This window comes from Panicum virgatum, unplaced genomic scaffold, assembly GCF_016808335.1.
Source record: "Panicum virgatum strain AP13 unplaced genomic scaffold, P.virgatum_v5 scaffold_5171, whole genome shotgun sequence".
Classification (NCBI taxonomy): Eukaryota; Viridiplantae; Streptophyta; class Magnoliopsida; order Poales; family Poaceae; genus Panicum; species Panicum virgatum.
The window spans coordinates 26,279-53,012 of NW_024376484.1; the positions used below are offsets into that span (position 1 = coordinate 26,279).

At 46.9% G+C, this 26,734-nt stretch overlaps 1 protein-coding gene across 1 annotated transcript; it reads right to left on the reverse strand.

Annotated features, from left to right (window-relative positions):
- Positions 1-18,757: 18,757 nt before the first annotated feature.
- On the reverse strand, positions 18,758-22,383 carry LOC120694361. Its single transcript, XM_039977487.1, has 3 exons — positions 22,035-22,383; positions 19,886-19,957; positions 18,758-18,813 (listed from the first exon to the last, which is right to left on the reverse strand). The coding sequence occupies exons 1-3, from the start codon at positions 22,381-22,383 to the stop codon at positions 18,758-18,760; spliced, it is 477 nt and encodes a 158-aa protein (XP_039833421.1).
- Positions 22,384-26,734: the final 4,351 nt, after the last annotated feature.

Below are 26,734 nucleotides of genomic sequence, written 5' to 3' on the forward strand. Positions count from 1 at the left end.
AAACCCAAGTAACCTAATGGCGGCTGCTGTGTATATATAAGAGAGAGGCTAGGGGGTGGCCAAGGGGGTGGCCGGGCAACCCTAGGGAGTACAAGGCCTTCGGGCCCAAAAACTGGCGTCGCTGCATCCAGGCAGATTCTGGTTGTCATGTTGTTTCGACGATTCCCGTCGACTCCGAGTGTATTTTGATATGGGATCAGTTGGGTTGGAAAGCTTATCTCCTTAGCTTTCCAACGATATATAGAACGCCCAAAACGGAGCCCGTATGTGGCCTGGGCGTCCGTTTTCGTGAGGCCTGCTCCTGCAGTCCGAACCGGACTCGCGAATAAATCAGACTTCAATGTGGATTGGGCTTTGAACTCTATCTTCATTTGGGCCTTGGTCATATGCATATTGGTCATGCCCTCATCATTCTCCCCTTCTTGGTTTTGAGTCGTCCTCGACTCAAAGTCGCTGATGCTTGCGGAAGTAGTTGTTCCCATTCTTGACATGATCCTGCGTTGCTCCCCTTCTTGAAATTGAACCTGTTGCGACAAAACAAACAAAGAAGAACAAGAGGAACTCTGCGTGATAGGGTTAATCTTAAAATAGCCCACTTTTTCATCAAATTGTTGCACAACAAAAGGAGATTTCAGATTTGAACATATATAAACACGATGCACCATGTACTCTCCTTTACAATTATAATTGCCAATAAAGTGATATGTACATCGAGATAACCATGGCAATCCAACACATTTAAATTTCTCCTCCAAACTACTAAGTGCACACAAAGTATCAAACTCTATATAACCCAAAGTATTTAAAGAAGACAACAATGTCCTTTCATCCTTTTCTGTAGCAATTGGAATCAAATGTTTATTTTTAGCATAAGTCTTTGGTTCCAAAATAAAAGGATCAATTTCCTTCACAAGTTGTGGCACAGGGATAAACATAGAACTATCACACAACTCTTCTTTATCACCAAATTTAGTAGAATATTTATCATGTGACAAAGTCAATTCAGATTTGGTGTCCACTAAATGTTGCTCTATTATAGCATGAGTGGTGGACAAATTCAGCACATCAAGAGAGCTCTTACCTGAAACAATTACCTGTTCCTTCTCTATCACCTTGTCTTCTGTTTTAGATACATGCTGCAAAATATTAGGTCCAACAGAAGACAAAGCGATATCTTTAATTTGTACAAAATCAGATTTAGAGGAAGGCACTGTAACATCTGAAATAATCCATTCTTTTCTAAAAGGCTCATTCTTTCTTCTCTCTGCTCTTTGAAGATCGGCTTCTAAAATTTCAGTTGCGGTCATAGATTTAAGTGTAATTTTTCTTCCATTGTAGTTGAAAGAATATCTATTAGCAACCTTTTTATGTACCACATCATTTATATTAATCCATGGCGTTCCTAGCAATAATTGACATGCTTGCATGGGTACTATATCAAAATCAGCACTACTCTTGTAAAAACCAATGCTAAATTCAATATGTGCAATTTCAGTTACCTTAATCTTATCGTAAGAATTTACCCATTGCATGTAGTATGGATGTGGATGTGGCTTTGTGGTCAGACCAAGCTTCTCGACCAGCTCTAAGCTTGCAAGGTTGTTGCAAGTCTCACCATCAATGATGACTCGGCAACGTCGTTCCATCACGGCAAAGAAAGTCTGGAACAAATTGTTGAATTGATTTTGCTCCACTTTCTCCATTTGAGAACTCAACACTCGTTGAGCAATCTCAGTGTTTCCTGACATTGTTAGTAAGTAGACAAGAGAAAACACAAAAGGTTGTCCCTATCAACTACTATATGTGGATGTGGATGGTGGAAACACAATCTCGCACGTCTTACCAAGATCTTACAAGTGTTCTTACCAATGCAAAGCAGAGGATGGTACAACCGGTGGCTGGTTCGTGATACCTGTGAGGAAGTGGTACCAAGATTGCAAGATCCTCTGGGTGTACTGATCTGAAGTAATATGTGGAGCTTCGGGGGGCTTTATTTAGTAGCAAGGATTAGCACAATTGAAAATCAAATAGCAAAAATTGAATAAATATCCAAAGTACTTATCAATGTTGCTGGCCTAAACGTGTTCCTAGAACTAGTTCAAGCAAGCAAGCGACATATACCAAGCACAAAGGACACAAAAGGATGCAAGCACTTCTGATTTTTTTTCTTTTTTTTTGTGCGGCTCTTTTTTATGCACTTGCCTTTTTCTTTCTTTCTTTTTCTATTCAAAAGTGCCACAAGAGCAAGAGACAACTCCACACTATCACAAAATTGTTGTCTGTAAATTCCAGATTTGCTACATAAACTTATACAGGCTGTTTGACAAATTTAGAGACCCCAAACACGAAAACTTACAACACGAAAGTTGTAGATACTCTTTTTCTCTTTCTTTTCAATATATGGAAAGTCTCTTTTGGATAAAGGAAGTAGAAGATATTGACCCCGAAATACAGACTACTCAGAAATTTCTGGGTAACCAACAGATTGGCTTCCAATACAGATTAGGCGCAGATAACTACGTTTTCTGGAATTCTCACAATTGATTAAGTTGTAGATAATTTCACAAGCTTTCCAGAAAGTACTAGAACACAAAAATCCGAGTTCGTATGTGAGAGATATCAACAAAATACCGAACTGGACAGAAACAAGTCCGAACCGGACGTGATGACGGGATGGAAAAGGACACGGTGACACGATGCAAAACTCAAACCAATCTAAGAACTCGATCTAAACCAGCAACAAGACCACGACTATGGACACAAACTCAATGATGCGGACTCCGATATCAAAATATGCAATGGCTTAAAAGGGCTAATGGGATGGGAAAACAGCACGAACACAAAATTTTCTAGGGCTTTTTGGTGGACTGTGGGACAATGGCGAAATTGATGAAACTAAAGATAGATGTGAAACCTGACAGTAAACCTGAGTCTCTGAATACCAAATAATGGGGACGTGGGTTCCCGATCTTCCGTCAGGTTCTGGATAACTCTCGTTGTAGGCGGAGCGAGACACACCGATCCGGCTTCAGATCCTAAGACCCGAATCCAGCAATCTTAGCACCACAACTCCTCTGGTTATCAACCGTGTCACAACCCAGTTGACCTCGCCAAGAAGGCTAATCCCTGCAAGCGCAACGAAGAACACAAGCAAGAACTCGAAAGAAACGCAGCTCAAATAGAGTGACTCTGCAGATGAATGATTAATCTCACAAGTTGGGGTTTCACAAACCGATGAACGGCGACAACTGTTCTTGACAGAATGAATCTAAGCAAAACCCAAGTAACCTAATGGCGGCTGCTGTGTATATATAAGAGAGAGGCTAGGGGGTGGCCAAGGGGGTGGCCGGGCAACCCTAGGGAGTACAAGGCCTTCGGGCCCAAAAACTGGCGTCGCTGCATCCAGGCAGATTCTGGTTGTCATGTTGTTTCGACGATTCCCGTCAACTCCGAGTGTATTTTGATATGGGATCAGTTGGGTTGGAAAGCTTATCTCCTTAGCTTTCCAACGATATATAGAACGCCCAAAACGGAGCCCGTATGTGGCCTGGGCGTCCGTTTTCGTGAGGCCTGCTCCTGCAGTCCGAACCGGACTCGCGAATAAATCAGACTTCAATGTGGATTGGGCTTTGAACTCTATCTTCATTTGGGCCTTGGTCATATGCATATTGGTCATGCCCTCATCACTGCCGCTTTATACTGTGCACCGGATATTGAGATTTTTGCTTTGGGTATTGTGCAAGACCAGATTCTCAAAATCTGGGTGAACCAAACGGCATACATAACACCGGCATCCTTCATGCTAGGAGCGAGGTTTCAGCTAGCTAGGCTTCTAGAAGCTAACATTGCTCTAGAAGCTCGACTTGCCCACACTACTGCTGTTTGCTATCTATGCATAGGCATCAATAATCATGCTTCCGTTCATGAATCACATTTGATTTGAAGTAAACTCGAAGTTTGACCTTTTGTCTTATTAGAAAAAACTTATGTCAATTTTACTTATTTTCCTATTGTTTAATTTATGATTAAAAGTATCGATTTACATTTCCCAAATATCTATGCTACTTTTTTAAATAAGACAAGAATCGAGCTTCAAATTTGAATAGTCAAAGGTAACTTCTATACTCGCACTGAAATACAAAAGGTAGGAATTCAATCATAGCAGAGTACACCGATCGCTGAATAGCAATCACGAACTGGAAATTCGAGCATGTGCCCAAGTCATCTTGTCAGCAAGCCAACAAACAAGGTGGAGATGGGTCGTTTAGACTATTTGTCTTGTTAAAAGTATAAGAATGTATAAAAAGTTCAAGGTGTGCTCAGCTTATAGTATTATACTTCCTCCATTCCAAATTATTTGTCATTTGACTACTTTTTGTACAGCTCGTCTTATTCCAAAGTATAAGAGCGGAAGAATCCGAGTCCGTTAAGAGGCTTCCGGTTTTCCAAGGCATTAGGGCATCTGTTCTCTAACGTGGGCAAACCAAGGGTCAGCCAAATCAAACAAACAAGCATGTCTTCATTCGCTGGGGACCGTTCTTTGCGGCACAGTGACAACCATCAAGGTGGTAGGCAATGGAATTTTAAGAATCAACATAGAAGCAGCAACTACTCTTGGGTCAACCCCAAGCAATCTAGTATCTCAGCAAGGGAGGGTCCTGGAGCTACAAAAATTTCTCAGAATAATGCCCGACTTAATCACATGACTTTTCAGGGGAAGACTGGTAATAATACCGGTGCCTCCTCTCATAAGCAATCTGTGAGGCATGATGCTATATTGGTGAATGACTTGGAGGTAGATGGAAGGGTTGAGGATACAACCTTGGCAAGTAATGATCAGAGAGTAAATATAAGGTGTTTAAGGTGCACTCAGCAAGGGCATGTGGTTGCTAATTGTCAGGCAGTGCTATATTGTGTGATATGTGATAGCAATGATCATGTAAATCACGAATGCCCAATTCTCAAACAACTAAGAACTGTTGCACATGCTGCGGGTTGTGCAGTCCAAGGCCTTGGTTTCTATCATATCCCACATCCACCTCTCCCTAAAGAAAAAAAAAGACAACATGATGGCTTTAATCTCTGTTTTGGGAGGTACTCTCACAAAAGAGCAGATCATCACTCAGTTGCAGATGCTTATACCAAGCAGGTGGGATTGGGAGCTGAAGGAGCAGGAACAGGGTTTTGTGGCTCAATTTCCCTCTAAGGTAGAACTGCAAAGAGCTATTGCCTTTGGGGGGGCTGATGTGAAAATGGTGGGAGTTTCAGTGGGCATAAGGCTCCAGTTCGCTAAATGGTCAGAGAAGGAGGAAGGATATTTACTTCCTAAAGTCTGGGTCAGGGTGTATGGTTTAAGGAAAAAACTTAGGGAATTTATCAACTTGTGGGCAGTAGGCTCTTTGTTAGGGTCAACACAAACTGTGGACATGGAAATGACAAGGAAGAACAATTTTGGAAGAATTTGCATTGCTGTCCTAAATCCTAAACTCATTCCATCCCAGCTGAAGGTGGTCATTGGAGATCACTATTTTGAGTTAAGGTTTGAAATAGAGAATATAGGAATGAATGATAGTGGTGATGAGATCGAATTGGATCTGTTCAAATCTGATGATGAAAATGATAAGGAGCAAGAGGAAGACAGTCCCATGGATGAGTTGAATCCTAAAGATAGTAAGGAACCAAAGAGGCATGAGAACAACACATCTCTTATGCCTGATAAAGATGGGGCTGATCATGAGCAAACGAAGGAATCTAAAGATGCCTTCTTGGCTGATCATGTACCTCTAGAAAGTGAGACTTTAATTTCATTTAGTGAAGAAGTCAGTACAACTCTTCCCGACATTGTCCAGGAGGATGTCAATAATGGTAATGGGTCACTTAAGATATCTGAAGTGGCTGCTATACCTGAGAGCACAATATCTTCTGCGCATGCTTCTTCCGGGCCTGCTGGTACAGCTATTGAGCATGTATTGGTTAGGGCGGAATGCCAGACTGCAAGAAAGAACATTGACTTCGATAAAGGTAACAACATCTCCCATTGCCTTTTTCTTAAGCCTGTAGAGGATGCCATTTCGAATATTAAACAGTTAGGTGTCTACTTTGGTGATTCGTACAAAGATCAAACTGAGGCTGTTAACCAACTATATCTTCTAGATAGATCTAGAACCTCTGTAACTTCGGGTCTAGGTCTTGAAAGGGAGGATGAAAATATTATTGAAAGTGATAATGAATCTCTTGATGATTCCTTGTTCCCAAACACGTTAAATCACTTATGTGGTGATATTACCAAAGAGGTATTTGATGGGGATGATTGCCATTTAAAATATAATTTTAAGGCAATTTATAAGAAAAACAAAAGAAGTAATACTTGCAAGTTGTTCTCTAAGCAGAACAAATGCAAAGTAAGGATAGTCAAAAAAAATAAAGAAAGTTTGCAATGAAAGGAATCTTTTGGAATGGCAGAGGTCTAAGTGACTTGGCTAAAACTAGATTTCTTTCCGATGTAACTAAAGAGCAACAGCTAGACTTCATTGCTCTTTTAGAAACAGGTAAAAAGGATTTTGCTCCACACACTCTAAGCGGTCTGTGTGGTGGTAAAAACTTTTTATGGCACTGGACTGAACCACATGGTAGGTCTGGTGGGATGTTGTTGGGAGTTAATTTAGAGAGTTTCGATTTAGGGAGCATCGAGGAGGGTGACTTCTATATAAAATTTCATTTAAGAAATAAAGAAGATGAGTTCAAGTGGATCCTGGTAGCTGTTTATGGGGCAGCCCAACCAGAATTCAAAGAGGCTTTTCTAATAGAGTTGGTTCGTACTTGTAGCAAAGAATCCCTACCATTAATTATGGGGGGGGTTGATTTCAACATTATAAGAAACTCGAATGAAAAGAATAACAATAACTACAATGGAAAGTGGCCTTTTCTGTTCAATGCTGTTATAGACAGTTTGAATTTGAGAGAGATGCAGATGTCAGGGCGTAAATTCACATGGGCAAATTCGCTAGAAGTCCCTACCTTTGAAAGGTTAGATAGAATTCTCATGAGTACGGAGTGGGAAAAGAAATACCCTATGGCTACGGTTATGGCGCTAAGTCGTGAAATTTCTGATCACACACCGCTTCTTTTAAATTCAGGCGCCAAAACCCATCACATTAGTCAACCAAGGTTCTGTTTTGAGCTAGGGTGGCTATTGCAGAAGGGTTTTTACAAAATTGTGGAGGATGTTTGGAATAAGAGAGTCAAAGACTTAAATGCTATGGAAGTCTGGCAGAACAAGATAAGAAGATTAAGGCAATTCCTAAGAGGATGGGCAAAAAATATTAGTGGAAGAAATAAAAAAGAGAAAATGGAGCTCATTAGGAAAACTGACGATTTGGACAAAAAGGCTGAATCAACATTTCTAAGCCAACAAGAGATTGAGCTTAAACACAAAATGAAAGATAGATTGGTCTCTCTCCTTAGGGAAGAGGAAATCTATTGGTACTAAAGATCCAAATCAACCAAACTTTTGCAAGGAGATAGGAACACAAAGTATTTTCATCTAATAGCAAACGGTAAACATAGAAAGACAAGGATTTTTCAGTTAGAACAAGATGGTGAGATTATCAAAGGGGATGACAAGCTTAAGAAATACATCACGAGATATTATAAGTCTTTGTTTGGACTTCCAGATGGAAATAATTTTTCCATGGATGAATCCCAAACAGAGGACATCCCGCAAATTTCCCTAGAGGAGAATACAATTCTTTCATCTCAGTTCTCAGAAAAAGAGGTTAGAGATGCGATTTTCCAAATGAAAAACAATAAGGCTCCAGGCCCTGATGGGTTCCCAGCAGAATTCTATCAAGAGTTTTGGGGACTTATCAAAAGAGACCTTTTAGCTATGCTTGAGGAATTTCACAAGGGTGAACTGCCTATTTGTAACCTAAACTTTGGAACAATTACACTGCTTCCAAAGGCAAAAGAGGTTAAACAAATCCAGCAGTATAGACCGATTTGCTTACTCAATGTAAGCTTTAAGATCTTCACCAAAGTAATTGCAAATAAAACTGCCGTAGTAGCTAGCAAGATTGTTAGACCATCTCAAACAGCCTTCATGTCTGGAAGGAACATCTTGGAAGGAGTGGTTATCCTCCATGAGACGCTTCATGAAATAAAAAAGAAAAAACTTAATGGAGTTGTGCTCAAACTAGACTTTGAAAAGTCATATGACAAGGTTAACTGTGATTTTCTCCAACAAACCCTTAAGATGAAAGGTTTTTCTAGAAGATGGTGTGAGTGGATCAAGAATGTGGTTAGTAAGGGTAATGTGAATGTTAAAGTCAATGATGACTTAGGACATTACTTCCAAACCAAGAAAGGGGTAAGGCAGGGTGATTCTCTCTCCCCTTTTCTCTTCAACTTAGTAGCTGATATGCTCACTATTTTGATAGCTAGAGCTAAAGCTAATGGTCAATTTAGGGGGGTCCTTCCTCACTTGGTAGAAGGAGGGTTATCCATCCTTCAGTATGCGGATGATACAATTCTCTTCTTAGAACATGATCTAGATGAGGCGGTAAACCTAAAACTTGTGCTGAGTGTCTTTGAACAATTGTCAGGGCTCAAAATTAATTTTCACAAGAGTGAGGTATTTCTTTTTGGAGAGGCAAAGTCCTGCAAGAAGGAATATGTACAACTCTTTGGATGTAAAGAAGGAGAGTTCCCTTTCAAGTACCTAGGCATTCCAATGCATCATAGGAAAATTCAAAACAAGGATTGGATAGAAGTAGAAGAAAGATTCCAAAAGAAGCTTTGTAGTTGGAAAGGCAAGCACCTTTCAGTTGGAGGGAGACTAGTTCTCATTAATTCAGTGCTTTCTAGCCTTCCTATGTTCATGTTCTCATTTTTTGAAACCCCTAAAGGGGTCATTAAAAGACTAGATTATTATAGGTCTAGATTCTTTTGGCAAAGTGATGAACATAAAAAGCAATATAGATTGACTAAGTGGACCTCTCTTTGCCGGCCCAAATGTTTTCGGGGACTAGGTATTTTAGATTTGGAGATTCAGAATAAGTGCCTTTCGAGTAAGTGGCTCTTTAAGCTTTTAAATGAGGATGGCGCTTGGCAAAGTCTTATTAAAAAGAAGTACTTGCAGCGTAAATCCATTACACAAGTGTCTAAAAGACCGGGAGACTCATTTCTGGTCAGGGCTGATGAATGTGAAAGAACAATTTCTTTCTTTTGGGTCGTTTAGAACTGGAAATGGTCGGTGTGTGAGGTTTTGGGAGGATCAGTGGATGGGAAATAAAACACTCATGGAAAGTTTTCCTAATTTGTACAGAATTGTGAGGAAGAAAGGTGTCATCATAGCAAATGTTTTGAATAGGGTACCTCTTAATATCTCCTTTAGGAGATCGTTGGTAGGGGCTAATCGGGCAGCATGGCTTGAACTAGTTTCAAAAGTTGCTCATGTCTCTCTAACAGAAAGAAATGATGAGTTCAGATGGAATTTGAATAAAAATGGAACCTATTCGGTACAATCCTTTTACAGCATCCTGGTACAGGATGGAGTCTTACCAAGGAACTCGATTGTGTGGAAACGAAAGGTCCCTCTCAAAATTAAAATTTTTCTATGGTACCTAAGAAGTGGGGTAATCCTCACAAAAGATATTCTTGCCAAAAGGAAATGGAAGGGCGACACTAAATGTTGCTTTTATAATGCAACGGAAACAATTCAACATCTGTTTTTCGACTGCCATGTGGCAAGATACATTTGGAACACCACTTTCATTGCCTTTAGAATCGAACCTCCAAGCAATATAGCTAATCTTTTTGGGTCTTGGCTAAAAGATTTCCCAAAAGAGCTCAAGTGTCAAATCTTAATTGGCGCTGCAGCCATCTGTTGGGCTGTTTGGTTATGGAGAAATGACGTAGTTTTCAATAGAAGACCGTTTAACTCATTTGCACAGGTGGTCTACAGAGGGACTTATTGGATCCGATGTTGGGCTCGGTTGTGCAAAGAAGAAGAGAGGAGAAATCTGAAGATCGGATGCAGGCATCTAGAAGGAGTGGTCCTACAATTGTTCTCCAATTTCGGATGGCGAAGAAGCTATAGGATATGTTGATCATTCAAGCTTCAGTAGTGTTTGGTGGTTTAAGATTGTTTTTGTCTCAATGTATGTCGTCCCTCACTTATTTGGTCTGTCAAGGGCTTAGTGTCTTTTGCTTTCTAAAAACTTCGCTGTCTCCTAGCCTAAATGTTGTGGCTGCTTGGTTAACTGTAAGCCTAAGTATTTTGTATGATACCGTTGCTGCATTCACTCACTTGTGAGTGATGAGGCAGGATTTTTTCCTTTATCTAAAATAAGAGCAGAGCGGTCGGACCGCCGCGCCGGCGCACAACCCGGCCGGATCGTCCTACATCACATCGCCGGAGGACACCGGCGCCGCCGCGCGCAGGCGGAGCCAGATGATGAGCGACTCATTGGTGGCTTCTCTCCTTGGGCTCGATCGTCATTGCCCACGTCATCACGGCCGACGCCTACCACCCAATCAATCATGCAGTGGGATGGAATGGGCCACGTGCGGATGGTCACATCTAGCTAACAGTAATGTGTGTGTCCAGGCGTCCAGCTCATGGACGACGTACGTACGAGACGAGTGAGGCCGTATCGCCAATCCATCAATTTGGACGTAGTACGCCTTTCTAGAACCTCGCCGTGGCGGAGAGGTGATTTCCAATTCACAGGATGATCGATCTCCCTGGTTTTCCAAACGAATTTTTACTCCGCGCGCCATATGGACAGTACTTGCATACCATCCGACAACACACCAAAATTGCAGATCAGACCTCATCCAAGATGAACAGGAAGGTGTCTAGAAATGTCTAACTGAGCTCATTCCTCAGATGAAAATCTTACTTTATTCCTACATGTGCTTTGGTACATCTGGAAGGCTAGAAATGATTTTCAATTCAATAATAAGAAGTGGAAGGTTTTCCAGGTCCATACCAATGCTAATGCTGACATGCAGGCTTCCCTCTCAGACCTCTCTATGCAGATTGATTTCAACCCTCCTCAACAGCAGATTCTGCAATTGCCGGGAGAGACATCACAGATGCACTTTACCTGCTACACAAATGCTTCCTATCCAGCTCACAAACAAGCTACTAATGCTAATGTGACAGGAATTGGAATCCATATGATTCACCTACAGGGATTGGAATTCCATACGTTAAATATGCAGGTGCAAGCACAGGGGATTTCTTCCCCCTTGGAAGCTGAAACATGGGCTATCTATATAGCTTTATCTATTGCTGTAGGTTTAAATCAACTTCAGGGGCTATACTTTACAGATGCTCAAAACCTTCTGGACAATCTTCAACAAGGAAGGCACTTAGCTTCTACAGTTGAATGGAGATCAAGACCTGTCTTGGCCAAGGCAAGACATATGGTGTAACACCCCGAAAATTAGCGCCTGGAAAATTTCGATTAAAAATCCCTAACCAACAATCGAACCGTCGTAATTAAAACACGAAATAGCACTCCGGCCCTAGACCAAAAACCACGCATCCAAAATTCCCGCACGATCTCGATGTTTTCACCTCCAAATACCCCTCGCAAATCTCCACCAAATCCTCACCAAATTCCCACAAATCATTCCACAAAAAAAATTCAAACACAAAAGATCAGAAAAAGAAAAAGGAAAAAACCTCTTTCCCTCCTCATCCCCCCAGCCGGCCCACTCCTTCCTCAGCCCGCCACACCACGGCCCACCTCATCGCGTGTTACCCCGCCGGCCCGTTCCCGTTCCCTCGCCCCGCTAGCCCACCGTGCCCGACCCCGCCGGCCCACTTACCCGGCCCACATCGCCGCTGTTGACGCATGTTAAAGACGAAATTTATGCTCTATTATATTTATATATATATTATATCTTTTTCAGGAGATAATCATGAATTTATATGATTTGGCTAACAATTAACCCTGTTTTCGAGAATGCTTTTGTTTTTCTTGCATATTTGATTTTTGCAGGAAAATAGGAATAATTGAAGCAAATTGAAAGATTTCTCAAAGATAGGATTTATGCTAAGATAAGCAAGCTCCAAGACTTAAGGCCCAAATGGAGGATGAAGCCCAATTAAGGAGGAGTCCAGAGAGATGAGGATTGCTTGGAGGACAAACAACCTTTTTATTCTCGGAATTCTGGACAGCAGCAGCTTGGAAGGCTATTTCGGGGATCTAAACGATGTCAAATGAAGAAAGTTTGTTCACCAAAGTTGTAGATCTTTTCGAGCTCAAAAAGGACTTAGCACTCAAACTCTTGCAACTAGTGGCCAAAACCTCACTTTGAAACTTGAGGTAATCACAAGTACCACATGGAGTATTTCTTAAGTTCTCCATTTCCTCCTCAATGCACTTGGCATATGTGGTATGCAAGAGATCATTTTCTTTCTCAAGGTTGGCACTCATATCCTTGTGCACAACCAACTCAGCACTCATATCATCACAGCAAAAGTTTCAAAGCCTTAACTTCATTTTCCAAATCAATGCTTGATGTGCAAGAGATATGAATGCAATCATCATCAAGCTATTTGTTATAAGCACATGAAGTTTGGCAAGCAGCATCAACAAAAGAGCATAAGCTAGGCATGGATCTCATCTCATCAATTTCATCCCTAGCATGCTCAAGAGAAGCTGTGGAATGCAATAAAGCAATCTCATCTCTAGCTATATCAAGATCAACATGTGAGGCAACAGACAAAGCCTTAACACGTTCTAAAAGCTCAAAGCTAGAGGAAAGATTCTTCTCTAAAAGCTCATGTTCAGATCTAGCACATGCAAGCAAAGAGCACAATTCATCATTCTTTCTATGCATGGCTACACAATCAATGCAAGGGGCAAGAGAACAAGATTTCCAAAACTCAAGATCACATCTAAGCCTAGAGCAAGAATCCTTCAACCTTGTAAACTTTCTATGCCAAACATCACAAAGCTCATGCGACTTATCAAGTTCATCATACAAGAAATTACAATGGTCACATGAAGCAGAAGCACTTGGTGCCATTTCAAAGGCACAGGCAGGGTTAGTGTAGCAAAGACTCAAAACAAAAGAGCCCAAAGCTAAAACACCAACAAACTTGTTGCCAAGTGGTTTTCGAACCGGTTAGGGTATTGAAAACCTTAACCAAGCTCTGATACCAATTGAAGGACCGAAAATGCGACCTAAAGGGGGGTGAATAGGGAGATAAATAAAAACTCAACACCGAACCTCTCTTCTAACGCGTGCAAGCCCACGTAGCACGAAGAGAGCTACTGGACCTAGGACACGGCTACGAACAAACCCACGAAAGCCCACGCAAAAGCGCCCAATGCGAAGAGACGCAAAACGAGTCTCGGCAGTACACGCCGGACGACAAAGGCCGAGAGCACTCCAACTGAAAAAATCTCTAGCCGAGACACGCCGGACGGTCCGCCAGAAAACGACGGATGGTCTGCCGAAAAGCGACGGACGACAAAGGCCGAGAGCAGCACAAACCAAACGTCGTGGCTCACCACACGCCGGACGGTCCGTCAATGGACGCCGGACGGTCCGTCGAACGACGGACGACAAGGACAGAGCACGGCACAAACAAAAACAGCGCAGCTCAACACACGATGGACGGTCCGCCGATGCACGCCGGATGGTCCGCCGTCTGACGCCGGATTGTCCGGCGTTCGCCGGACGGCAAGGACAGAAAAGCCGCTGCGCGACAGGGTCCCAAAGAAGATGGGCAAAACCCAATAAAAATGCCTTATAAAAATCTCGAAAAATTACCAAAGCAGAATCAGAGAGTTGGGAACAAGCTCAGAAAAATTCAGCTCAAAAGGATCAAGTTTGCTACTCCGGACGGTACGGCGTTTCACGCCGGACGGTCCGGCGTTTGACAGCAGACAGAGCTCCAAGAGGAAGAGCAAAACCCCAACAAAAATTGATTCAAAAATTCTGTAAAAATTGCTGGAGATTCCCAATGTACTCTGTAGTGTTTTACTAAATTTTCAGCTCATTTGGATAAGAGTTGTATAATGAACTGAAAAAGACAAGAGCGCCGGACAGCAAGCGCCGGACGGTCCGGCGTTCTCTGTCAGTCTGACACCCCTCAAAAACAATTCTCAAAACCCTACCAAATGATATCCAAAAATTATGAAATTTTAACTGGAGATTCAGCACTTGAAGGGGAACATCTACACCAAATTTGAACTCAAATGAATCATATTTGAATGCCGTCGGACCAGGGTTTAGAGAAGGTCAGGTTCTGTCCAGAAGTGAACCAGCCCCTGTTCAAGCATGAAATCGGATCAAAACCTAATCAAACCAAGTCCGGATCTCGTGAAACTTTATGGTCACCATCCTTAACACGTGAAGGAGGTAATATGAAAAGATCCGCTCAAAAAGATCCCTGAACAAGGGGTCATTGTAGGCTTACGAAGGAAGGGTAGGGTTTGCTCATGAACATCAAAACCTTCGATTCAACACTTGCTAGTGGTTTCTGGGCACAATCCAAAGATGGTATAGGTTCAACCACATCATAGCAAGATCCCTAACCAGTTCTTATGAGCTCAAACACAAGATGTGAATGAATCACCAAAAGAGCTCAAGAACAAAGGGAAAAGTGGGGATTCGAGGGAGATCTTGTGCAGCTGCTAGCTTGGCCTTGCCACAGTCAAATCTCACAAGAACTTGGCCCCCAAATCAACCACAAACAAGCCCCAAAACATAGCCACGAAGGGAGCACGAAAATCACAAGAAAATAGCTCCGAAAATGGCAAAAGAAATGAATTTCAGCACATAGAGAAGGGAGACAAACTTGAGCACGAAATTTGACTTTCTATTGCATCAATATATTCGGTTACAAGCCACTTCAACCATCACACAAAGATTGGATGACGATAAGCTCAAGAACAAAGAGCCACAACACTCAATCCCTCTCTAGTCCTACCAAATCTCTCACCAAAACAAAGATGAGAGGACCTCCCTCTAGAGATGAGATGAATGAGCAAATGGAGAAGAGGTAAGGCGCCATGGCAACTGCCCTCTCCCTCATATAGAAGCAAATGGTCCGAGCGAACATTTTGCCCTCACATGAAGATCACAACCCAAATACCCACTGGGGATAAATCCGTCCAACTTTTCCATCTCTCATCGGACGAACACGATGCCTTCAAGACTTTGCTTCGCCTCGACGCAAGCTTCGCGATGACGCCACATACACCGACTCCTCGAGCCACCAAGTCGTCCGCGGTTTTTGGGGGGATACCGGGAAACCCTGAGCTTGGGTGGCGGTTTTGAGGAAAGCCGCCAAACCCTTGATGTCGGGTCGTGTCTTGACCTCCCGCCAAGGCCCTAGCGCTCCGCATGCCGTACCTCCTTGACTTGGCCCACGGTGCCTTCACCCTCTCCGATGGTTTTGAGGCCCAAACCACCAAACCAGCCACCGTTGGTTTTCCCGGCTCAACCAACAAACCACAGGCTTCGACACATGTCCCTCCGCCGCGTGCCAAACTCCAAGTCCTCAAGACCCGAGCTTGCCATGGCACGACAATGCTGCCGTCGCCCACCACAAGCCCTCCAAGCTCGGTGCCAGGAGTGGACGCCACGGCCTCGCTCGGCATCCGGTGGCCCCTAGCTCGACCGCCCTTCACCGCCACATGGTCATAGGCTCGAGTACCCAATTCGGCCTCACGCCACCGCACGGTCCATCGGCACGAATCCTCGCCAGTCTCAAGCCACGCCGTCGACCACCGCACGCCCGTGTACATGCACACCACAACCAAGAGCTGCGTGTCTCCTCGGAGCACGATTGTTAGTTCGTCTCCCATGTTGACAATTCACTCAGCATAGTGGGAAGGGTCACCAAGACCTCTCACCACTCCCTCGCGCCACCGAAGCCAAGCCAGCCCACCTCGCTTGGCATCGTCTTCTTCTTCCCTTTCCCTCTTGCTGCCAACCCGCCCCCCCCTCCGATGACCTCTTTTGCCGATCGGGCAATGACCGGCGACGAGCGCCGCGCAAAGTGATGCCAGCTACCACCAGGCACATTGAAGGAGGCTGCGACGCCACGGTAGCACCACCGATGCGTCCCGGCGTCGCGCCCGGCGATGAAGTGACCCCACCATCACTGCATGATCCCTTTTTGCGCCGCTACCAAGCCGGCCCCACCATCGTCGGTGATGCTCTGAGCATGGTCCGCTTGCGCAGCACCACGCGACAACACCTACTCACCGGCCGCATTGAAGGAAACCGAGTCGCGCGCGAGCGCCGCCGTGGTGACACGTCGTGGCATCTAGCTGGCGATGAGTGGCCCCACCCCGGCTTTGGCTGACTCAGATTCCTCTCCGCCGTGCATGAATACCCCCTCCCAGATGAATGTCGGCACCCACAGACATGCCTCACCGCTTCCATCTCCACCTCGCCGTCCACTGAGCCACCGTGACCACAGCCCCAGCACCACCTTTCCCGACCAAATTCCTGCCCTGTAAACCCTCTGCGCCAAAACCAAGGTGAGCACGACGACCTCTGAAGTAAGCCACACCACCCCCGCCACTTCCAGCCACACCAAAACCACCGTCGAGCACCGACGCACGACCAGACAACGGTGATGCCACGCCGCACATGCCACCCTCACCGAGGGCAGGCCAAATGCCACCACCTCCAACCACCCTAACCCCACACTCGAGTTCACCATTCGCCTCTCCACCTCAAGGGCAAGATCCGACAGCCAGAACCGCCTCGTCGGCGGAGAACCACCGGTGGGCCACTGGTGAACCGAGGGAGACGGCGGTTCAACCTCACCCCCCTCGGTTGAACCGGCCACGTCGTCCCCCGACTTAACACCGTCACCCATCGACGCCACTGACCGGTGGGCCCAACATTGTCACACCATCGCCGAGTCATCCCGCACCGCGCCGCTACCGCCGTCAGCCCCGCGCCCTCTCCCCGTGCCACTAACACATGGGCTTAGGCTGCGACGCCGCCGCCGCGCCGTCCCGCCTTCCTGCACGAGATGGGCCGGCCCAGTGGCCGCGCGCGCACGCGCATCGGACTGGATAGGCAGGCGCCTACGGGCCAAATGCCTCTACGGATTGGGCCACGAAGGGAGATTCAGCCCAAGACTCGTTTTATCCTTTTTTTCGAGGAAAAGTTAACCCCTTTTTATGAAAATGCCCATATCTTGACCAATTTAAACACGTTTTAGATAATTCTTCCTCCAAAATTCTTCTAAAAACACTCACTACGTAACCCTATCCTCTCCAAAATGTTCTTGGTATGAATTGTTGAATTTATTGGCTATTTATTATTTGTGTACGCTAGACACCGTACTAGAGGAAGTCCAGTAGCCGGAGGCAACTGTTGTGGAATAGGGGGACGACGAACCTAGCACTGATCCCCACTGCAACGAGGACCTAGACGATGGCAAATCCACTGGAACCCGCTTGATGCATAAATTCCTATGTTTTGCAAATACAACCCTTGCATGATAATCACACTAAAACTTACATGTTTTGCTTGCTAAGGAAAACCAGTGAAATACACACATATAGCCAACCCTAATCTTAGATGTAGTGTGCTTAGGTGGGATCGTTCATTAAATAATATTTATCATGATCTTGATACTAAGTTGGGATTATGGTTAAGGAATATGCTGGGTTGTGAGGTTATGGATGTGGGGTTGGGTTTTTGAAATAAAATGGGGAAGAACCCCGGCAACCGACTTGGTCGGAATCCAGCTACGTGCCGAAACAGCCATAAAAAGGGCATGGTGGGATGGAGGACTTAGCTACTCGCGGTTACCACAAGACCTAGGACTCATGGAGAGGACCGAGAAGGATGGTGCTCGCGGGGTCGAGTATGAATATGTGTGGCTGGTTCTACCTGAGCCCTGTAAGGACCTGGTTGATTTTCTTCATGCCAAACTCTTTAGTACAACCACTCGCTCTGAATGAGGCAGTGGCCGAGCCCGAGCCTAAATGGATAGTCTTGTAGCGGCCGTGCTGGCGCACAAGGGGCTAGGGAAGGAGTGGTGTGTCACGGAGTTACCGCCAGGTAAGGAGTGACTCGGTTGCCCGAAACCCCTAAAGCACTGCTAGATCATGAAGTGAGGGTGAGGGCTTGGTGTGGAATTCGGGCAGTTATGATGGTAACGCGTTGTTGAGTCCACATTGTGGGAATTAGTACAACCTCTGATCAGAGTAAAACCTATTCAAATGGTCCGTGTCTACTGATATGGATGGGTTATGGCTGGTTCTTCAGCTAGTTTTCGTGAACATAAAAATGATTGGATAACGAGGATATGGAAATGGAAAATGGATGTGAATATGATGGTGACTATGGTGGATGTTAATGGTTGAATGAGCCGTGTGGACCAGCGAGTCCAATGGCACCCCTATGATGTTTAAACTTTGTTTTCATAACTAAAATCTGCCTACTAAAATAAACATTACATTGTTTTCTGCAAAAACCTATAGCCCTAGAGAAACCTTGCATATAAAGTGAAACGCCCTAGATTTCGCGGAGCTGTAATCCAAGGTTTGACGAAATAATGTCTGTCTCGCTGATATCATCACCATGCTCAAATCCTTTAACTGATTCGATTACAGCCTTATTTAGGCTTACTTCGGTACGCAGACCGGTACAAGCCAACTTGACTAAACATGAAGTGAAATATCATCAGAGTAAAGCAGCTAATCGCGTCTTCGGGTCCATCTCCATGATCGCTTCTCAAGCATAGCACAGCAACCGCCTAGTCGTACCATCCATCGTTGTTGAAGTCGTAGTCTAGCTCCTCATCCTCAGTTTCTGTACGATAAGCGTATAGGTCACTAATTCGAACACCCCAAAGCTGCCTAACTAGTATATCAAGTGAAGGCTGGGTTTCCTATGCGAGCAATAAATATATATATAAACCATAATCATATTATTAACACCATTTCACGATAACCATCCACATCTCACCTCCAAACACCTCATCACCACATCACTCGACTAAGTCTGAGAAAAGAGCAGCTCCCTCCCGTCCTTGCCTCATCGGCCAACGCCGGACCAATCGCTCGAGGGAGAGAAGAGAACCCCAAGCTAGCTATAGTGACTCCGCATTTGGGCCATCCATAACCGTGGACTCGGCTATAAGTATAGTTTACACTCTGCAGAGGTTGTCCTATATCTTATGAAGAGAGGCTAAGTCAGCCGCCACCGGCAAAGCGCCCCTTCCCAGACGGTAAACCTACGCCTAATGGCACCAACCTACTTTTCCGAGCTAGTACTAGTTTGGATACATACCACCGCACACTCGGAACTGTGAAACTCGGTTATCCAGGGCCTTAACACGGGCCGAGTATATCGGGGAGACGAGAGGGCGAACCACACCCCGCTCCCTTACACTGTCTCCTCACTGCCTACAGACTGGCACCACTAGGAGCATGTTCCCACCTGAGCCCTGTGGGCATAAGACAAGTCCGATCAGTCCCAAAATACTATCACTCCAACGATTTACCTTATGCGGTAGGAGCGAGCCGACAATAATGGGCCGGTTGCCACCCTCAGCAGTGGGCCGCTCACCCCCAAACACCCAAACACTCCACTCTGGGGGAAGTTCTAGTTCCCCCTATTTTCGAATGCCAACTCCTGCCAGCCCCTCTTAACTCACACAACCACTCAACCATTTTCTTCACACACGCCAAGAATATCCACCACAATCCCAATATGCCAACTCATCGTGTTCATTTTATTAGTGGATATGTAGTTATCAAGCAGGGGCTAAAATAAACAAGTCAGGATTAAATGGGTGGGTTTGCAGTAGATCACGGGTAGTTGCATATGCACTAAAAATATGCGCGTGGCTATGGGAGAAATGCGCGGGGTGTTCGCTAACCTGGAAGCCCGGCAGCGTAGTCCTTCTCAGGGGTGTACTCCGGGTCGAGCTCCTCCCCCGTCGGCTCCGGTCCTAATCCGGGTTTAAGTGCAAATAGAAAGATTCGAAAAAGAATCATGAAGAGAGCAACACTCAAGCAAGCGCTATCTCACACGCATGTTCACTTTTTAGAAAAATATTGAAAGTAGTTTTGTATTTTTCAGAGTTAAAATAGAATAGTTATAAATTTTACAAGTTTATTCTTATTTTTATTTATTAATTTATTAAAGTTGAGGGGCTGCGCGTAAAGTTCAAGGGGCTAGATCAAACTTTAGTCAAAGTTCGTAGTTTTAGGCCCGCTGGGCCGGCCTGGTACTGCGTAGGGGGTAAAAGTAGACTAAGGGCAAAGTTCAGGGGTCAGCACGGTCTCTGGGTGTCGCAGATCCATAAGTCCTGGCTAAACGGGCCAGATCCGGCCCATACGTGCATTTGGCGGCCCAAGTCCAGCACTTAAAGTCCCATTTTCCTCCACCCCCCATTCCTCTTCCCGCGACGAGGCGTGGCCCGTCCGTCCGCTCAGCCTAGTTGATGGCGCGGCATAGGTAGAAGTTCTTCAGCGCTCTTGTTCCATCCTCCTCCTTCGCATTTTCGGTGCCCGCCAAGTGCTCGACAAAATCACGCAATGGTTCGCCCGAGTGGCCGTGTCCGTGACCACGCGGACATGCACGCTCGGTGCGAGGCCTTTGATCCTACGCGTCCAGTAAGGGCTCGGCGTGATGGTTTGATGCGTGCGTCATGGCGGTGCACGCCCGCCGCGGTGGCCTAGAGATGGTGACTGGTTCACGGCGGCGTGCGCCGGTCCGGCCCCCAACTCGACTACGGCGGCCTAATATTTCCCCAACCCAAGGTTTCGACAGCGTTCATGGCGCGCTAGCTCGGTGGGGTACGCTGTTCGTGGCGCGGTCCGGGTGGCGAAGCCCGGCACGGTGGTGTCGATGTGCGCGGACACGGCGCGAATGCCGGCCGCGACAAGTGCTAGGTCACAGCGTGCTCGCCGAGCGTGAAAGTGAACACGGATGGCAGTGGACGACTCGATCGGGGGCATGGCTCAACTAGGTGTCGTTAAGAACGTGCGCGAGCACAGCGGACTCGCCGGTCGCGATGGGGTTCAGGGGTGCACGCTTGCGGCGGGGCACGCCGGTCGTGCCAAGGCATGGCTTGGGATCCTGCACACAAGGGGCAACGGTGGCTCGATGGCCATCCTCCAAAACGCCTTGGGGTGGCCTCGGGTGCGTGGCTCCAAGGTGAGACCTTGGCCGCGACGGCGGGGCTGCACGCGTGGCTCGATGGCCGGTGTCACAAGGGCGGCGGCGAGGTCGCGAGCTCGGGGTTCTCACCTAGATGGGGTTGCGGTCGAGTAGTGTGTTCCCATCCTGGTGAAGAGGAAGCAGAGCGGGTCCTGGCATCGTGGTTTGGCTCGGGGTCTTGCACTGAGTCGGGTCTGGTCTGGCTCCTTCTAGGCTCGACTCCGGCTCCTCCTTGGCGGCATAGTCGACGTCGAGGACGTCGGGGTACGGTTGATGCGGCGAGAGGTGGCGACGGGGACGGCGCTCCCGGTTTCACGGCAAAACGTCGCCGCGCCTCCGGGTCACGGTCACCACCGCCGACTCCCTTGGCTCCTTGCTTCTTTCTCCCTTCACGGCCCGCGGAGAAGGTGGCGGCGGTGTGGGCAGCGCCCAAGGGCGAATGGTTAGGGTTCGCGTGAGGGCGGTGTGGCTTATTTGTAGTGCGGCAGCAAGAGGAGCGGCTAGGGGATGGCGGCGATTATCGGGGCGCACACCGGGGGTACGTGGATGGCTCTCGGTTTCATGATGCTAGGGTTAGGGCAGGGGCAGTGAGGGCGCGCGCGCGGCGGGAAACGGGAGAGGGCGCGACGGCGGCCGTGGCTAGCGTCAGCGAGGTTTTCCCCTTCTCTGCTTTTGCTTTAGTCACGTGATTAGCGTGAACCCGATGGGCATCCGAGGAATGGAATCGTTTCCCCTAGGTGAGCGGGGAAGTCCTACAATAAAGTCCATGCTTACCTTCTCCCATTTCCACACTGGCATGTCCAAGGGTTGTAGTAAGCCTCTAGGCTTTTGATGTTCAGCCTTTACCCTACGGCAAGTATCACCGTGAGCAACATAACTGGCGATGTCCCTCTTCATTCTACGCCACCAGAACATGGTTTTCAGATCCTTGTACATCTTGGTGCTACCAGGGTGAATGGAATACCTCGTATCATGGGCTTCAGCCATAATTATCTCACGAATCTTCTCATCCTTTTGCACACACACACGATCCTTCAACCAGACAGTACCATAATCATCAGTTCGAAAATCGGGAAGTAAACCCTTCCTCATTCCGATGCGGAGGTCTTCAGTCTCGAGGTAATTTCTCTGAGCCTCATGAATCTGATCAAATAGGTTGTACTTCACCCTCAGCTCGTTCAATTGTTCTGCGCTAACAATGGACACTCTCATCTGCTCAAAGTCCCTGCACAACTCTTATGACAACACCTCTCCAGTCAGATGGTTCAGATAGCTCTTGCGACTCAGTGCATCTGCAACTACGTTGGCCTTGCCTGGATAATAGTGGATCTCTAACTGATAATCCTTGATTAACTCAAGCCAATGTCTCTGCCTCATGTTCAACTCAGACTGTGTGAAGAAGTATTTGAGACTCTTGTGATCTGTGTAAACGGCACACTTATTTCCGATCAGGTAGTGCCTCCAAATCTTCAATGCGTGCACTACAGCTACTAACTCAAGGTCGTGAGTGGGGTAATTCTGCTCATGAACCTTCAACTGACGTGAAGCGTAAGCCACAACTTTACCCTCTTGCATGAGAACACAACCTAGTCCATTCTTCGAGGCACCACAATATACCACGAAATCCTTATGGATATCCGGGAGTGTCAAGACTGGTGTGGTAGTGAGCTTCTCCTTCAAGAGTTGAAAGCTCTTCTCACATTTTTCATCCCATACAAACTTTGTGTCATTCTTCAATAAGTTGGTTAGGGGCTTAGCAATGGTAGAGAAATTCTCTATGAAACGCCGATAGTACTCGGCTAACCCAAGGAAACTCCTGATCTCAGACACATTACTGGGCTGCCTCCAGTTTACCATGGCCTCTATTTTAGTTGGATCCACAGCTACTCCCTCAGCAGTAATCACATGACCAAGAAATGCCACTTCTTCAAGCCAGAAATCACACTTGCTGAACTTGCCATAAAGCCGATTCCTCCGAAGTTTCTCCAACACAATCCGAAGGTGCTTCTCATGTTCCTCTCGTGTCTTGGAATACACGAGAATGTCATCTATGAAGACGACCACAAATCGATCAAGCTCCTCCATAAAGATCTTATTCATCATGTTCATGAAGTATGCCGGGGCATTTGTCAACCCGAACGCTACTACAGTGAACTCAAACTGCCCATGCCGAGTGACAAAGGCTGTCTTAGGTATGTCCTGCTCACGAATCTTCATCTGGTGATATCCTGAGCACAGATCGATCTTGCTAAAGTACTTGGCACCTTTCAACTGATCTAGCAAATTGTCAATGCGTGGGAGTGGGTACTTGTTCTTGATCGTGACCTTATTCAACTCACGATAATCAATGCACATGCGCATCAACCCATCCTTCTTCTTGACAAATAGCACTGGTGATCCCCAAGGGGAAGTGCTTGGCCTTACGAATCCCTTTTCCATCAGTTCCGCCAATTGTTTCTTCAACTCTTCTTGCTCAATTGATGACATACAGTTGTGCCTATTCGCTATTGGTGTTGTTCCAGGCAACAGATCTATCACAAATTCCACTTCCCGATCAGGTGGTAACCCTGGTAACTCCTCTAGGAAACACGTCCATGAACTCTCGAACTACTGGCACACTCTCCACGGGTACACCCTCCAAAGCGTGTAACATGTGGGCTGGTCCTGATCGAATGGGCACAAACTCCACCTCATGTCCACTTGGGTGTCTCAACTTGACTGAGCGAGGACTGCAAGTGATAACTCCTCAGTACCTGGTAAGCCAATCCATGCCTAAGATCACATCAATCCCTTGGGACTCCAGGATAGTCAAATCTACCTTGAACTCAAGTCCTCCAATCAGAATACTGACTCCCTTACAACCCCAAGTGCAGTGGATTTCCCCTAGCGGGGAACTGCTAATCAAAGGTCTCCCTCGGGGTGTAACACTCAAGCTTTCATGAGAAACAAATGCGGATGAAACATATGAACTTGTTGCCCTTGAGTCAAAAAGTACCATGGCATTAGAATTATTAACAACAAACTCACCAATCACGACGTCTGGTGCCTCAGAAGCGTCCTCAGCAATGAGGTTGTTCAGCCGGCCGCGCACTGGTGGAGGTGGGGCGCGGGCCAGAGGATGCTGAGCAGCACCACCAGGAGTAGGTGGTCGGTACTGGCCTGCCTGCTAGCGTGTAGGGCACTTGTTGGCCTTGTGGCCAGTCTTGCCACAAGCGAAGCAGGTCCAGACGAGTGGAACGCCCGTAGTCGTAGCAGGTGTAGGTGGCTTCCATGTGTTCGCAGCCGTGGGCTAGAACTGTGGCCTCTGGTACATGGGCCCAGTGAGAGCATGACTGGCCTGGCCATAGCTAGTAGTCGGGCACTGAGCTGCCCTCATGGGCTGGAGCTAGGCCATTCCTGGGCCTCTGAGAAGGACCCGGGCGAGCAGAGGAATCCGAGCGCTTCTTCTTGAAGGCAGTGCTGTCCTCATAGTCCAGCCTCTCCCTTTCCACTGCGATAGCCTTGTTGATCATTTGGCGCAACGAGGAGTAGTCCGTGGATGACAGGAACTGTCGTATCCCACGGTGAAGATCCACTTGAACCAATACCTGCCTCTTCTCTTCAGAGTCAGTGTCGTCGGGTGCATACCTCATCATTTGGTGAAGACACTAGCATACTCCTGAACACGAAGCTGGCCCTGCTTGAGTCTACGAAACTCAGCGGCCTTGTGCACCATTATCTCCTTGGGCACGTAGAACTCCCTGAAAGCCTTGGTGAACTCATCCCACCCAATGTGAGTGGGGTCAGGGTGAGTCTCACTGAAGCTGTCCCACCAAGCTCGTGCAGTGCCAGTCAGCTGGTGTGTAGCTAACGTGACGCACTCCTCGTCAGTACAAGTGGTCAGATCTAACTTCTTCTCAATCTCCCTCAGCCAGTCATCCGCCTCCAGCGGATCCTCAGAGAACTCAAAGGTAGGAGGCCTCAGCTTGATGAAACCCTCGATCTTTCTGGTAAGTGTTTCAGGCTGGTGGTAGTGGTGTGGCTGACCATCTGGTGGTGGGTTCTGGTTGTGATTCCCTAGGAGAGTGGCTAGGTTTGCCATGAACTGGTGCTGGCTAGCTATGACCTGGGCAAAGGTAGGTGCGTTAGCATCTGGTGGTGGTGGTGGGATCTCTGGCTTAGGCTGTGGTGCTCCTCTATCATCGTGTCCTCCACCTCCTCTCCCTACCTGTCTACCCCCTCTCAGGCCCTGCCTTCCTCCTCTCCTGACCTCCTGGTCTAGCTCCTCCTCTAGCAACTTGCCTGCCCCCTCTAACCAACCTGTCTACCCGCCTCTCTGACCTCGAGCAGGTGGATCCTCCACCTCGAGCTCTTGTTCGAGCTCTAGCTCAGGCTCAGGCTCAGGCTCAAGCTCAGCCTCCCGCCTGTGTGCGGCCCTGTGAGCCACTCTTGCGGAATGTCGAATCATCTGAAATTTTATACGTGTGTTTGTATGAGCATATATAAAGTAACTTATATTACAAATTTTTATATGATCCACAAAATGTGTAATCACTCAAACATGAAGAAGCATAAAAATCCATAAAGGCTGAATAAGAAACAATCACCAATCATCATTCGTCTACCAAATCGCAGTTTTAAGCATTACAGGGTCATGCTAGATGCGATACAAGCATGGGATACAACTCTAACTAACCATACTCTAACTCATGACGTGGCCATGCTCGCATAGGATACAGACTCCGACTCTGACTCATGATAGCCTAAACACAACTAAAGCCTCGGTACTCCCATCTCTGGTGGACGGCATCTACTGTATCTAGGTTAGCTTCACTAGCTGCCTGTCAAAAAGTGTCGGACATCCACATGTCGCAGTGTCTATCGGGTGATCCTCAAGGTCGGGGGATAGGGTATCAGAACCCGTATGTCCCCCACGTCACTGTCCTCCTCTACCTCCACTCGGGTGCCCTCTGGAAACTTCACAACTCTCTCTCTAAGAGACGTGTCTCCATCGCACAGTATGTCCGCGATGCGAATGGCCTCTGCCATCTCACGTGTCAGACTGGGCTCTCCACTGATAGGTCTCTCGCAAGCTGTAGTCGAGGCGACTGGGGGAAGCTCATACGTCTCTGGCTGCAGTGTGGGCACAAGCCACACGGGAAAGTCCTCCTGCAACCTCTGGAACTCAGCAACACGGTGGGTGTCTGTCTTGCGCCACGCGGCTACCGCTCTGTCGAACCGCTCCAACTGGAAGACCGTCTTCGACAGCAGGTGGGTCAGGTTGTTCTTGTTAGCCTCTCGGTTCTTCTCCAGGAAGGCAACGTTCTTCCTCAACTCACGGTTCTCCTCCGTGAGTGAATACATCACCTCAAGCTGCTCTTGAATCTTGTTCTCCATTATCAGCAGCACCTGAGCCATGTGGCTCCTCTCTGCCTCAGCATGGAGCTGGCGGTTCTCGGCGGTGACCCGTCGGTAACGCTCAGCAGTGAGTCGCTCCTCGGCCACTCTCTGGTAGTCCTCAAACTCAGACCGCATCCTCTGCGCAGTCGACCTCAGTGACCCAATCGTGCTAGTCTGAAACCTC

What these genes read in the sequence shown, in the direction of transcription:
- LOC120694361 (XM_039977487.1), bottom strand. Translation starts at nt 22,383, where the DNA reads ATGAGAGTGTCCATTGTTAGCGCAGAACAATTGAACGAGCTGAGGGTG. An exon ending in CGCCAGTTATGTTGCTCACG is followed by an intron (nt 19,958 to 22,034) that starts GTGATACTTGCC and finishes AACCCGGATTAG; the next exon opens with GACCGGAGCCGACGGGGGAG. An exon ending in CTACGCTGCCGGGCTTCCAG is followed by an intron (nt 18,814 to 19,885) that starts GTTAGCGAACAC and finishes CTTATCGTACAG; the next exon opens with AAACTGAGGATGAGGAGCTA.